The following is a 15,218-nucleotide window of genomic DNA, read 5'->3' on the forward strand; positions in this document are numbered from 1 at the left end:
CTTATTTTGTGATAAAAGTACAAGTAAAAACATAAAGTAACCAAAAAGCTATGATATAGGAAATTTAAAGAAAAGAAGAAATAGAGGTGGTGGTAGCTTAATCTGATGGGGACTGGGGTGAAAGGTGGAGATTTCTCAGTTCAAGCCCCACTGCAGACAAAACATGAAAGGTGTTCTGGTAATAGTGGAAGATGCCAGAGCACTGCCAAGGTACCTGTGAGCAAGGTACTGAACTGAGCCCACAAATACTCGTATAGGGCCCTGCAATGAACTGGCAACTCATCCAGAGGTGGACCCTGCCATCACCCATTGTGAACGCTTCCTGTAACCCCAAAAGGGATAAAGCTGTTAAGATGACATGAAAAAAAAAATGCACCATAAATACAGTTAGTGCTCTATTTTTTTACACAGTCAAATAAGCTTAACTCTTCAAAAGTAACATAGTCACATCCTTTATTATTATGCCAGAGTGTCTTACAAACAACTGGGAATGTCCTTGAATTGCCTAGCTGGAGTCCTGACAAACCCAATCAAACACCTCTTCAGCCATGTGAAAATGGCTATTCACCAGCTGTCATCCAACCCTGACGGAGGATCTGCAGAGGAATATGTCAGAATCCAGGAGTGCAAAGCTCGTAGCATCGTACTCACGGAGATGGAGGCTGTAACTGCTGCAAAAGATGCTTCAACTGATTAAATGGTCCAAATATGCAATATTTTAGTTCCTGTTTTATAATAAATTTGCCCAAAAAAAAAAAAATCCCTTTCTGTGGTGTTGAGCGCGTTTTTCTATGAGAAAAAAATCTGTTTCAATTACGGCCACAAGGTGAAAGTGAAAGTGTGGAAACTTTCCAACTGCACAGTTTTTCCCAGGTTAAAGCAGTTCTTGCAAAAACACCATATGAGTGTATTTCACTCAAGAAACACTAGAAAATGAAATCTAAATAAATGGATTGGCGCACTGGCACTTCATGATACCACTGTAGACCTGAGAACACAAGGAACTGGACATAATCATTTAACTCTAGGTTTAAGAGTGAAAAGACCTCAAACTGTCCCTTTAACATAAATACTCCCCTCCATGCCTCCACCTCCTGCTCGGCACCTCTACCTCACTCTGCAGCCCTCTCCGTCTACCTCTCCTCCCAGCAGCATTTACTCTCAGCTTTATCGCAGAACCGGAGAGCATTCTCTGACTGGAGAAACCCACAATAGTAAGGACGCATGCAGGGAATTCACACTTCTGCCACTGCTCACCTTCACCTGGAACAAGGTAAAATAGCTTCAACTTTATCTAAATAATTTCCTGTGATGTTCCTATCCTAACATGCACCATGATGTCAATTAAAAACAGCCAACTTGGTCATAAATAAATGAATGGCTGGTTCAGCTGTCACTGAGACTGTAATGGTGTTAGCACTTTGAGATGGCTCCTCACTTCCTTTAATTCATTCCATCGTACTGGACTTGTATGGCACACTTCTTCCGAAGACATGTTAGGTCAAGCTTTGCTCTGCTTCTTGTGCTCACGATTTACAAAATATCTGGGATTTCCACGAACTGAAGCACTTTCACTTCTCTTCACGTTTCCGCCGCAGCTTCTCCCCGCTGGAAGAAATCCCGCACATACTTTGCTTGTAAAATGTGGGAATGAAGAGAAATGTGTCACATTTTGAGCTTCTACAATAGGAATATGTTATTAGCATGCAAGTCAGTGACACAGCATTTTTCATGCATCATTTATTTGGGCGCTCTGTCGATTTTGGTGGACTATTCTGAAAGTAAACAGTAATTCAAGATAAACGAACCCATACCCCTATAACGCACACACTGTTGGATAGTTACAGTGCTTGAGGTTTGCCTTCCAAAGTGATTCGACCATCACAGTCATGATTTTCAATGGTAACATTATCAGAGAAATGAGGAGGACTCTTCAACTAGCCGCTGCTGTGACACTCTCATGGAGCCAACAAAGGCGACGAGATTAGACAAGGAGCCGACACGACAGACTACAGTGTGTGGGTTTTTGTTACACGACTGGCTGCTGGGAATGGTCTCCTTCTATGTGCCAGATGGTTGTGCTTTCACTTTCACGCACAGAAGACAAACAATATAGCACAGAGACCTGAAACTTGCCTGGGGAATAACATTTACGTCGAATAGGTGCATCAACAGAGTTGGACTTATGAGAGGATTTAGATTTAAGCAGTCGACCCAAAGAGCGCTGGTAAAACCATAAAACTGTCAACATCTGTTTTCCTCATCAAGGGAAAAGAGAGAAGTGTGGTGTCAAGCCAAGCCAGGCACGCATATTTTATTTTAAGTCACTTTGCACTCTTCAAGAGGGCCCTTTTTTCAATAATCCATTATGCATAGCAGCTCTGGCTCTCCCTGGTATTTCTCCTACCTTCTTGACGTCAGTTGCCATTTGTGAGGGTTACCCTAGCAACGGCCAGCCTCCCCAGGAGATGTCTGGTGGATAAGACAGCCCTGATAAAGCCTTTTAAGGCTCTACTGTTGCTACACCTTTTAATTGCCTTTGATATAGTGGCACTATTACATGGAGGTTGATGGGGTGCTTTAGCGTGCATTCAGAAAATGGTGTGGGGGCAGTTAAAAAAAGGATGTGAGAGTGAGATCAATCTCCCATTATCTCCACTCCATTTGATCTGCCGTGTGTGGGGATCATTTTTGAGCAGTCTTGTGAAAGTGATTTGAAAACAGAGGGTCTATTCTTGGCCACATTGTGGCCCGTTTTAACAATGTGACACTGAAGAAATGAGATATTATGTAAAAATTAAATTTAGCAGGCAGTGAGGGTCTAAATCGAATATTACCAAAATGTAAAACAATTAACACGTCATCCTGCAATGCCACCTAAACGCATCTTGTTGTTACTTATATATATAGTATATTATTAATATTAATATTATTATTATGTAGTACTATGTAGCATTATGTCATACAAGTCAATAATACTGTAAATCCTCTTAACCCTTAAATACACATGGTCACATTTCTTGTGGAGATTCAGAGCTTCGCATGCAGAAGTTACATTGATAAATGTAATTCATTAAAGTCTATGTACTGTACTCGGAGCCACTTCCACGATCCTGGGGCTATTTTTAGCTTCACCAGCATGTGTCTTGCTTTTTTTCAGACACCAGCCTATTGATGTGCTATTTTTACAGTGTCAATTTGCTGCTGCCCTCCCCCTTTGGTTGCCAAGCAATGAGCCAAGGGACCTGATTGGCCAAGGAAGTGCTTTTGGGCACCTTGGTTCTGAATCCCAGCTGGTTAATAAATTCTGAATGTCCCCCCTTCCTGCTCTGAATTCAAAAACCTTTCAGGTGAATTCAAGATTGATCCGATGGGACCAAACTGTTGTATTCAATTATCTGGAAAGGATAGAATAGTGATTGAATCACAGCTGTATGATCCACCATTTAGCAATCATCCAGCCCCTTGCTGAGCAACTGTGGGCATTGCATGTTAGACAGAAAACAATTTGCTGTCTGTTTAATGGCAAAACCCTGAATCGTATTAATATTTAAACAGAAAAAATGAGTATTTATTTATTCATGATTATCATGATAATGGAAAAACACCATGTGCTATTTTTAGAGGAGAGGGTAGTGGTAGATTAATATCCAAATTGATTGATCGGAGTGTTTATTTCGAATATGATTAAATCCTAATCCTGCTAATGTGGTTAGGGGGAAATTGGTGTGGCACACCTAAACTACTGCTGTGTGTATTCAATTAGACTTGATCTGACCCCATGCCACTCCAAAAGGAAACTAAGGGCTAGGCAACTTTCATCTTTATCCATTGATTTTGGCTCATGCAGCGATCAGGGAAAGCCTATCCCACTGCTCCCTTTCATTGTCCCCATTAAAAATTCATCCTGTCCTAATGGAGAGAGATCCTTTTTTGTGAGCCCTCTGCAGACCAACTGTGATGTGCCGGGGTGAGACTTGGCCCATTCATACCATTGCTGCTTTAAATTCTGAAGCAGTGCAACAATAAAGGAATAACCTGTAAAAAATTGTCTGTTTCACTAAGTGTTTTATGGGGGGAATAGTTTCATTTGTAGTGAAACCTTGACGTAAAGTCAGTACAGTTTTTTGAACGAATTTTGCCTCCACTTTTTAACTGTAGAAATTATCCTCTTCCTGATTTATCCAAACATATGCTTATTTATTTTTTGTAAACTGTAACTTAAATCAAAGATAATTATGATTACAACACGCCTGGAACAGGCTTTACAGGTTGAATTTGTTTCCTGTATTTTATTCGGTCCCTTTATGTTGAGGGGCGGACAGACTGTACCATTTCACCTATAGGTTAGCCAAGATATTTCAAATATTTTTTCGAACTATAAAAAAACAAAATAACGCCAAGTTTTTGTAGCAGTGTTATATTTAAATGGTAACAAAATATAATTCAAACATTTTCTCTTCTAATTGAAACAGTTAAACTATAAATGCATCATCTAATCCAAGCAGCGCACCCTTCGGCGTAGGTTGTTGCCATGTTCCCACTTTCATGGGTGTGGTGATTAGCCTGCTTGGTGAAAATTGCTTGCTGGAACTGAGCGGAGGTGCGCTCCTTTCTGCCTCGTTAATCCGATAAAATTGCCCCAAAATTAACACGCCTGCTTTCACAATTCCTCTCACGTCTGGGGCCATGGTTGTGGCGTAAAAACGGTACAGCGCGACTCGGAAAGGAAGGAGCGAAAGAGCCCCAAAAAGCCTGTTTCTTTAGGTAAGGACCTGTAGTCTTGTCTTGATATTTTGGTAGCTTTTGGGCTGTTTCCTGTTTTGCTTGCGGCGGTTCTGTTTTGCACCATGTTGGGTGTGAGGAGCAGAAAAACGCCACTTAGGATGGAATATTGAACAGCAGAGCACTGATAGCTGTTGACATAACTGTTCCACGGCTACTATTGTCCTAGTGCAGGTTTTTTCCCCCACCACAAAGCTTTCATTGCTGTAATTCTCTACCGTTCAATCGCGGCCCTTTCCCCCCCCCCGAGCTGTCAAAAGATTCTCAAGCGGAACTGTGGAGTGAAACATTTGAATGATGGCTTTCGTACACTCCTGTTTGTCTTTTCTGGGCGTGTGACGCTGCATATATCTATTTTTCTTTTCTATTAAATCTCCATGTCATCCGCCGGAGCAGCAACTGGTTGTGCGGCGGGGAACATGCAGACTGTTGCTCCTAACGAGCGCATTGCAGCTCACCGGCTCGGTGTCCGTACCCTCATTTATTTCACTCATTTATTTTCCAAATGTACCGAGAACATGCGTGCGCATACTTTAACATGCATGGTCACAACGTCTCAACATCGTCATTAACTGTTAATTTATGGTTTCTCAAACAATGTTCTGGAATAAAGCTCCACCTATAAATTGTCTGGACTATATTCCCTGTGATTTTTTATTTTTTTTTAATTTACATTTTTTTAATGTGGACTAGTATGGAGTTGTACTGGTGTAGCCTTTAAAGACGGATCTATGGTGGCATCATTTCAAGTGTTCGGAACAGTTCTGGAGCGAGTCTGCAGCCATGATCTGCCTCATGGGTGATGTCATATGGGTCTTGTCCTGACAGGCCCTGTCCAGTTGGGTTCTTGGTGTGCTGATATGAAATAGTGACTAAATGCTCTGAAATTCTGTTGTGGGGGTGTAAACTGTAGCCTCCGCCATACCGTTCTTCCGTTCCATTTGGCTTTACAATCCAGTAAAGAGATTTGACACCTTTTTTTGTGGGACTGTTGAAGCCAGAACATTCTACACCGAAGTTACTGATATATTCAGTGACCCTTTATCTTGACCCCACAGTCATGTGGTTCTGACCTGATAAAGAAGGCATTTGTTTTGTTTCATAGCAATTCCACCCAACTCTTCAGTCTTGATGGATTATGTCCAAGGCAGCAGACACACAAGTTTCTGGCGCTCAGAATCCTCCCCACCTTGCTGCTGGTGTTAATTACCCGACTTCCTGATCTGCTGCCGGGCACCTGTTGCTCGGGGTGCAGCTGCATCGCCTGCACCTCCTGCCTCTCTCATCACCCCTATTTTGTGGTTGAGGTAGAAATGATGTCTGTCACTTTGAAAGTGAAAGTTTGGGTGCCAGTCAGGTCTCAGAAATGATGGCTTCACGCTCAGTAATCGGAGTTGATATGACTAAATGAACGGCAGTTTAAAAAGTCACCATTTATATTGAAAATAAAGTTCAATTATTCTTTCACAGCAGCTGTTTATTATTTTATCCATGGCCTTGTCTGTTAATGTTCATATGCTGGCCCTTCACCTGTAAATCACGGCTCTGCGTTACACAACTTCTCGACAATTATCAAAAATCAGATGCAGAAATGTCATCCATGCACAACTCGACTGCCATCACGGAATTTATTAGCAAACGCATCATCCGCCGTCTACGCACGACATATTCAAAATGATGCTGCGGGGTTTTTCACCCGTGGTCGTGGATCTTTCAACTGCTTCTGACTCTTTGTCATAAATCCATATTTTTATGCATTTGTTTGGTCCCATGTGTGCTCAGAAACTGGGATGACTGGTACGTTGGCATGTGCGGGTGTGGGAGGGTTGGGGGGGGGGTGCAATAGCAATTACAGGCTCCCACATCCAGCAGCAGATACCCAAATGTGGTGGTGCCAAGCAGCACTATCTACTGTAGGCTGGCAGCTCCATTCTAAACAATAGGCAGCTCCAACACACAGCTCTCCTTTTGTAGGCCTGGTCGGTGGGCCTGGCTGCACGGCTCCACGCACGTAACAGAAGGGAAAATAAAACATTTGTGTGGCAGTTTCAGAGGTCGTTACCTTGGGCGTCTCAAGCCCAAAAAGCGGAAAATTGTAATAACAGATTTAGCCGGATGACTACATAAGGTCATATTTAGTGTTTGTGTATGACGCTGCTTACTACTGAGGCGTACAGCGTAATGAATCCATAGCAGTCACAGAGCAGCACCGCATCACATGACGTGACGCTGATGCTGAGAGGCGCTCTTCAGGGGAGGTGCGTCAGCTGCAAGGAGTGACTGACGTCTTTCCTGAACGGCTGAAAACACTGACAGTAGAGAAGCGTCGGGGATGTTAAATGTTGCAAATGTCTCTCTGGCTGAGAGGGTCCATTCTCCTGTCTTAGCCTGGGAGACGCACGCATGCCAAATCAGAGCAGAGACAACGTTACTACACAGTTTTCTAAAGACAAATGCTCCTTTTACACGTGATTTTAAACCACCCATGACAAAATAAAAACAAAAATAATGTAAATGTCAGGGTTGGGTGGAAATCATGATGAATATTCCTTTTTTCATATAGATGAACATGATTTCCTGTGAAGAAGTTGGGCTTGGCCTAATTACTAAATTATAGAAAGTAGAACTGAAAATTTAATTTGAGGGTGGGACTTCTTGACAGCCAGTAAAACAGACGCTCCAGAAATGTTTAGATCCCGTCCCACTCTCCCATTTGCCAGGCTAAGTGCCTTTTGACCCATTTTTGAAGGCCTTAAAGGTTAAGACTGGCAACTACAACGGAATGCATACATCACTGTGCACACAGACGCACACGTTTCCTGTTTTCATTCGGACATATTTTCTCAAGCCATTAAAATTCACCCGGTCATGCACGTGATGCACAAACATGATCTGATACGACCGACCCGGCAGCATAATGCAGCAACAGAAAGGCCTGGTTGACTCAGGAAAGGTCAGTGTCTTGCTAAGAGATCCTTTTGATCCAGATTGGGGGTGTTTGAAGAACCGGGCCACCCTCTGTGCCTCCACCCAGCCCTACCCTTTCAGAACCCCCCCCCCCCCCCCCCCCCCCCCCCCCCCCCAGTCTGAACTTATTTGGGATCTGGATGTTTGTCTGATGGAAGTTCCCATTTTCTCTCCATTTACCCGTCATAATCGTAGTATTTTTGCCTCTGTGTCCTCCAGGTGACAGCTGGTAGACTGCGTGGGAGCGTGCACGTGTGTGTTGTGCGCCTGTGCGTGCGTGTGTGCAGGCACGTGTGTTTTCCTAACCCAGCTGGTATTTGGAGCAGAGTCGGCCCCCGACGCAACACAGAAGGACAATGAGCGAGCTGGAACAGTTGCGGCAGGAAGCTGAGCAGCTACGCAATCAGATCCGGGTGGGGCAGCACTTGTGTGTGTTTACAAAGAACATTTATCTGTAAATGGAACTCATGACACTGAAACATGCAAGTCAGTTACAGAGGAATCAGCAACTTACACCGTCACATTTCCGAGATGATGTAAAAAAAAAAAATATTTTTTTTTTAAATGAATAAATATAATGTGCTAATTTTGGGTTTTTCTCTTGTGACAGGATGCCAGGAAAGCCTGCAGTGACTCCACTCTTTCACAGGTAAAACTTGCACAGGACATAACGCAAACAAAGTCTTTGTGTAGATTTATACATCTCCACAATAGCATTTGGACATTCAGGATTCAAATAATCCCTGAAATGTTCAGTAAGTAAATAAAGCCGCAAGCAGGGGACCTTTAAACAGCATTTATGACAGATTTTACCTGAATTCAGCAGAATGGATTTCCTTTCCTGCTAACTTTAGTTCCAGCTGTCTCAGAGCTTTGAATGACACTTGTTAAAGTGTAAAACTCTCCATGCGATACTCATTTAACAGGATACACATCTTAGCATGATCCTTTCTGTTTAGCACTCACAGTGGTGTTAATCTGCTCGCTTTGCTTGTAGTTTGCTGAGTCCGTTACTGTTAACGCTCCTTCCTGTCTTTTGGCAGATCACAGCTGGTCTGGACTCGGTGGGCCGGATACAGATGCGGACACGACGCACACTCAGAGGCCACCTGGCCAAGATCTATGCAATGCACTGGGGGAGCGACTCGAGGTACTATGGTTGTTCTGTAGACAACGTGACCGGGATGATGTGACATATCTGTTTTTTTTCTTGCTTAAATTGTCACATTCTTGAGATTGTGATTGGTGTAGGTCGGCCATTTAAAGTAGACAAGAGCCAGAGAAAAAGCTTAGCAGAAGCTAACGATAATCAACAGCAGAAACTGTAGATGTAGCTGAGGCAGCTTACCTGCTGCGACTGTAAGCTATTGTGATTGTGACCCATTGTTAATTGGGATTTTCTCTCATGCTTTTATCAATCTATCTTTCTCTCTGTCCGTCTGTCTCCCACTGCACTGCACTGGGGCAGTGACGGAAGTCCCAGGTGTGGGGCTATACTACTACCAGTATCGATCTTACTAATACTACTAATCTGACTAATACCACCGTACATAAATGGTTGTTACTGTTGGCACTACTACTCCACTGGCTCTGAGCACTATCACTGGTTTATGCCTTCACTACTCTTTAAACACTGTAGTTTTATTCACTGGGCACTGAAACATTTACCCTAATATGCAGTTTGTAAGGTTGAATCATTGATGCTTCAAAATTCACCACTGAATAAAGGCTCTGTGCGTCCTGAATGGCCCGGGGATGCACCTTTTCATTCGCCCCACTTCCAAAACTTACAAACTGCTTTTGTAAACACCCAGCATTGTAATTGTGAGTATAGTATGCATGTTGTTGCGTTATTTATTTTGGTTTGCAGGAAATAAATGGTGAAATGTCCGATTTTTTTCACTGCTAAAAACTGTCACATCTTGAACGTTTACACTCAGTTAACCTCCAAGTCCTCTTTGGTGAGTGGGTGGTGGCTGCTACCTTCTCCTGAATCACCCTGCAGGAGGCTGGTGTTTATTTTGTATACAGTTGCTGACCTTTCAGGGCGATGGCTCTTCTCTTGATCGTAAAATAGCTCCGACAAACTACTTCCTGTAGAGATGATGGGGATGGGGGAGAGATACTGACTGTCCCTGAGTCCGTACCCTCTAATTCTCACCTGAAGGACAGTTTCTTTCTCCTCTTCTCTGCCTGTTTTGGTTCCCCCTGAGCTTCTTTCCAGAATTCCTCCAAAACTGAAGCATTTACGTCCTGACAGTGCACATATTTGCACAAGTGATGTAATATTAGATGGAGTGAGACGTCCATGGAGGCTTTCTGGAGGCGTGGCCTTTGTCCAGTAGGGGGACAGGAGTGGGGACGATGGCACAGGAGTAGCAAGCTTCTGCTGAATGCTTAGTATGCTAATTAGGGTAGTTTTGTGCATGTATCTCTGATGACTTTAGGCTTTTTCAACTTGTCTAAGCCTGTTTCAGTAACACTGTGTTTGAAATGTTTTCAGATTACTCGTCAGTGCCTCACAAGATGGAAAGCTAATCATCTGGGACAGCTACACAACAAACAAGGTCAGACTTTTAATGTTGATGGTTATATTTAAGAAGAGCTACATGTTTGCTGATTGATCCAGTTGGAGAGTTCTCCTCCGATTGACATGAATCTCAACACATCTCATTAATCATTTCTGCCTGCAAAACAAATGGATTTTCATTGTTCTGACTTTTAGTTTTCCTGCAATGACTCAAACTATGGTACTAATTGATGTAATTAAGTGTTCTGCTGGTACAACTACAACTTAGTGACATTTACTATTTCAATGTGCGCTAAGCTAAAATGAAGTAATTGATGGGCAAGAACAAAGCTTCCTCTGTTGTATTTATCTTCAGATTTGTGTCGTGTCCACAGATGCATGCGATCCCTCTGCGCTCCTCCTGGGTGATGACATGCGCCTACGCCCCCTCTGGGAATTATGTGGCCTGTGGAGGCCTGGACAATATCTGTTCTATATACAGTCTGAAGACCCGCGAGGGCAACGTACGCGTTACCAGAGAGCTGCCAGGACACACAGGTAGGCACAGAAGAAAAGGACCAGCACCGGCCCTCACAGGGCAGGATATTGGGCCCAAAGCTCAGAGTTCTAAGGATGCCATGTAAAATGCTTCTGTTTTGTTGTTTATTTAGGTTATTTGTCCTGCTGCCGTTTCCTGGATGATAACCAGATATTGACGAGCTCTGGAGACACCACCTGGTGAGAAGTGACTCATTTGAGCTCTTTAACAAGCAGTAACATATATAGTCTCATTTCTTCACACCAGCCATAGTCACAGCTCTACTCAGCTGAAAAACAGAAAGCTTATAATTAGTCTACAAACATCGATTTTCTTCATCTTTTTAGTCAAATTTGAACCAATTTCTTTTTTTCTTTTTTTTTAAGTGCATTGTGGGACATAGAGACCGGCCAACAGGCCACTACCTTCAGTGGCCATACAGGGGACGTCATGAGTTTGTCTCTAAGCCCAGACTACAAGACCTTTGTGTCAGGAGCCTGCGACGCCACCTCCAAGCTGTGGGACATTCGTGACGGCATGTGCAGGCAGTCCTTCACCGGCCACGTCTCTGACATCAACGCAGTCGCGGTGAGGAAATGAGACAGTGATGGGAGACTAGAAAACCGCCATCCTGTATCAACTTAATAGACTGACTAATCACTTCCTTCATTCCTTTCTCCTGCAGTTCTTCCCCAACGGGAACGCCTTTGGCACAGGCTCTGATGACGCCACCTGCAGGCTGTTCGACCTGCGCGCTGACCAGGAGCTGATGATGTACAGCCATGACAACATCATCTGTGGCATCACCTCTGTGGCTTTCTCCAAGAGCGGGCGCCTGCTCCTGGCAGGCTACGATGACTTCAACTGCAATGTCTGGGACACCCTGAAGGGCGAGCGTGCAGGTAAGACACGCCCACAGATCAATATTTATATCACATACTGCTGAAGTGCTGGTTTTAGACCAGCATTAGTGGTGACGGTTGTAGTGTAACGTTAATCATTATAAAGAGTCCATAACTCTGGGTTACTACCTTTAACCTCCAGGTGTACTTGCGGGCCATGACAACAGAGTGAGTTGCTTAGGAGTGACAAAAGATGGGATGGCTGTGGCCACCGGCTCCTGGGACAGTTTCCTCCGAATCTGGAACTAAACAAAGATCTGTGATGTACTCAAATACTGCCTGCCACCTTCGTCCTGCAGCCCCAGTCTACATGTCCCCACCTCATCTGCTGGGCTGGACCTGCGGGGACCACACTGTGTTAGCCAAACCCCCCCTGAGCCCACCCCCAGCTCTCTTCCTCTCTGCCAGCCGCCTGCTCATCTGTGAGAAAGATTTTCTTCACCCGTTTCAAGTTTTTCTTTTCACCCAGCTATTACACAGGAACAAACAAGAATGTTTTCAGTGGTGTTGTCCAGTCAGAACAAAACGAAAGGAATTGTGAGGAGGTTTCACCTTTGACTGGTCCTCGAGCAGTCGAAAAGTGTTCTTAGCGTGACTAACAAGCAAGTTGAAAGTAGGTGCCTGATCTGTAAATGTGTGTATAGAGTCAGTTCACACTCATCAGCCATTTTATTAAGCTCCCCTCTTCATGTGAGGGCAGAGGAGAAACCATCAGGCTGGTTACACTCAGATAACCTCTCATTACCACCGGGGGCGTTATAGCAGTGTGCCCAGTACCGTGGCCGGTAAGTGTGCACGTCGGGTATCACGTGATGTGTTTGTGTATATTTTCCTTGTTAATTTTCCACCCTTTTTATGATTGTTTCATTTTAAATGCTACTACACAAAACCACAAACACTGTGTGAGTATCAGATTGTGAGACAACAGAGATACAAGGCAAATGACTCCAAGAATGAGCTTTTTTTGTGGAAGGGATTCTGGTTTTTGTGGTTTTTGTAAAAACCAGACCTGTCTTGTATTTACAGTTACAATTGGACCCACTCCTCGTGTGTGTGTGTGTGTGTGTGTGTGTGTCTGTGTGTTAAGGTTACAGGCGGTGGGCATAAATCATGCTTCCTGTGTCCACACATGTAGATGGAGGATTGGGTGGTTTTTTTGTTGTTGTTTTTTTTTTTATTGAAGGAAGCCATCACACTGCTGTGGTAATGGAAACTGTTTTGGTCTGGATTCAGCCTTAAATCCCAAGTAGGAACAGCTGATTTGACTTTACGAGGCCACCCGCCTCTGGACTGTGGTGTCAGACGATGGGACGGAGAATACCTGAAGCACGAGACGTTTGATGAGCTCCTCAATGGTTCCAGCCTGAGATTTTGTATCATAGTACCCCCGTCCTCTGTGGCCTGTTGGCCTCTCTTTATTTCCTCAAGGGTAAACAAGCATCCTGATTTGCCAAAAACGATTTAGGCCTTGTAAAGGTTGATAGAAATGTTCTGCCTCTGGAAAAAACCGGTGGATCTAAGGACCAGAGAAGAAAGAAAACTGTCTTTCAGAGCTTGTCTTTTTTTTTTTAATTTATTTTTTCTTTAATGAAGGATTGGAATCCTTTTTCATCGTCAGCGAGGCGTGAACTGAGTGACGTGGGACTGAAATCAAGCTAGCCACTCTACGATCACACCAGTGCCAACACAAGCCTGTAAAAAAAAAAAAACCTTTTTTAAAAGGATTTAACACTTTCAGTGTTGTTTTTTTTCTCACCAAAACCTGTTACGAACTGTTAAGTATTGCTAGTAAGGACGTACACTCGATAGACAGAAATGTACACTTAGTAGAGAGCTAGAGACGCACTCACAACAAGCTGTGCTACAAATGTACATCCAGCACTTGTGAATTATTTACGCATTAACGTGGTTATCTCTCTCATTTTAAATATTTTCTCATCTGACACTGGTTTGGTTCCTCTTTAAAAAATGTATTTGCGTATGTGAGTTGGACCTTCCCCGGGCTGTCTCAGGTGCCGTCTCCAAGTGTTCAACAGGAGGTCTTGTGCTTCTGTGAGCTCTGGCACTGGTCTCCATTCTGCCTTATAGAACCACTCTTGATAGAAGGTAAAACTGCCATCGCCTACAGTAAGGTCTCCTCTATTCTTCCTCCAACACGCCCATCGTTAAGGAAGTTTCATCTCTTAATTTCCACAGATAGAAGCACACCCTGATACTAGTGAACACTACAAAGGCGAGCTTACAGTAAAAAGCACCACCACCACACGCAGCTCTGCAGCCCTACACGTTTAAAATGGCTTTTATGACCCCATTCTCCTGCCACCGCAGTTTGTAGTGTTGATTTAGGTCGAGTCGGTTGCCAATCAGACCTCTCTGACATACTGTGATCTGAGTGTTTTAGTGTCTTTTTTGGAGCTACTTTTACTGGCTTTGCGTTAAGAAACCCATTTTGAGAGGATGTGGAGACAGTTTCTAGCCTGAGACTAATCCTGGAGGTATGTAGGACGTGACGCATGTCAGCGGGGAGGGGTTTTACTGGTGCGGCGAGTGTTTAGACATGTTGTGACGTTATGGTTTATTATCCTCTGAGCCGGAGTTTGTGTGACGTTAATGAGATTGTTTGTTTTTTTTAAAAAACCTACTACTCAAGTGCCACTGCCAGTTTCTGTCAATCACATAAATGCGCATTTATTCCTGGTTTTTACGTGCAAAATGATCAAATAATGGGTGTTCAGATCTAGTTTTTTAACATTTATTTGGCTTAAAGGGATTGTTTGCCCAAAGAAATGAAAACTGGTGAATAAAGAAACACCAAACTGACTGGTTGGCAGATGATTAACAATATTTAACAGATTTTTTGGACAAATGATTTAGATAAAGCATTTACAGGAGTGCACATGGTGCCACTCTGGGTGATATGTACTTGCATTTTGGGGGGGTGTTTTTTTAAATGTGAAATGCTCCATTTATAAATTTGACTGCAATGCTGAACTACAGTGGTGCATAAGAACAAATTTGCAATTTAGGGGGGTTGAATAGTCCCTGTTTAGCATATATTTAATGCATTATTGTGTAGTGTTGTTTTCATTAAAATATGTATACTAAAGTATAGTTTAAGGAATCCTCATATTTTGGGCGACATCGCGCTAAGCTGAAAACGTTAACGGTTCTCTCACCACCAGGTTCCCCCAGGTGATCACAGCACAGCCAGAGATGCACGCCGCCTTCTATTCTTGAGTTTATTTATTGTTTGTGTTTTAAGCCAGTAAAGACCAGGGACTCGGTGCCATGATAATTCTCTTACAGTGCTATTGTGTTATGGAATAATTTTTATAGTCTTTTTCACACCAGACCTTTTTTTGTATTTGTACAGTGGCTTGGTGATTCAGATATGTTGCCATGAGTTATTGTAACCAATAAAAAGCTTCTAACCAAGAAATTATGTTTTATGATTTTTTTTTTTAAAGTAGCTTCATAAATGAGTGTTTTATTCCAGAGAGAATGTCAAATCTCTGCA

General features: G+C 43.2%; 1 protein-coding gene across 3 annotated transcripts; it reads left to right on the forward strand.

The window, feature by feature from the left end:
* The first annotated feature begins 1,121 nt into the window (after nucleotides 1-1,121).
* On the forward strand, nucleotides 1,122-15,136 carry LOC101066063 (guanine nucleotide-binding protein subunit beta-4). Of its 3 annotated transcripts, none has more exons than XM_029827778.1 (11): nucleotides 1,122-1,273; nucleotides 7,972-8,165; nucleotides 8,363-8,401; nucleotides 8,796-8,902; nucleotides 9,221-9,235; nucleotides 10,256-10,319; nucleotides 10,657-10,819; nucleotides 10,933-10,999; nucleotides 11,186-11,387; nucleotides 11,485-11,701; nucleotides 11,844-11,984. In XM_029827778.1, the coding sequence occupies exons 2-11, from the start codon at nucleotides 8,109-8,111 to the stop codon at nucleotides 11,948-11,950; spliced, it is 1,038 nt and encodes a 345-aa protein (XP_029683638.1). In that variant the 5' UTR covers nucleotides 1,122-1,273; nucleotides 7,972-8,108; the 3' UTR covers nucleotides 11,951-11,984. The 3 variants fall into 3 exon arrangements, with proteins under 3 accessions (XP_029683638.1, XP_029683639.1, XP_003974268.1); XM_029827779.1 differs by lacking the exon at nucleotides 1,122-1,273 and adding an exon at nucleotides 4,550-4,767 and having other exon boundaries at nucleotides 11,844-15,136; XM_003974219.3 differs by lacking the exons at nucleotides 1,122-1,273; nucleotides 9,221-9,235 and adding an exon at nucleotides 4,551-4,767.
* The last annotated feature ends 82 nt before the right edge of the window (nucleotides 15,137-15,218 follow it).

The sequence above is a fragment of the Takifugu rubripes genome, chromosome 20, assembly GCF_901000725.2.
Source record: "Takifugu rubripes chromosome 20, fTakRub1.2, whole genome shotgun sequence".
Classification (NCBI taxonomy): domain Eukaryota; kingdom Metazoa; phylum Chordata; class Actinopteri; order Tetraodontiformes; family Tetraodontidae; genus Takifugu; species Takifugu rubripes.

Coding starts and splice junctions, on each gene's coding strand:
- LOC101066063 (XM_029827778.1), top strand. CDS start 8,109: ATGAGCGAGCTGGAACAGTTGCGGCAGGAAGCTGAGCAGCTACGCAAT. Junction 8,402..8,795: donor GTGACTCCACTCTTTCACAG/GTAAAACTTGCA, acceptor GTCTTTTGGCAG/ATCACAGCTGGTCTGGACTC. Junction 11,000..11,185: donor AGCTCTGGAGACACCACCTG/GTGAGAAGTGAC, acceptor TTTTTTTTTAAG/TGCATTGTGGGACATAGAGA.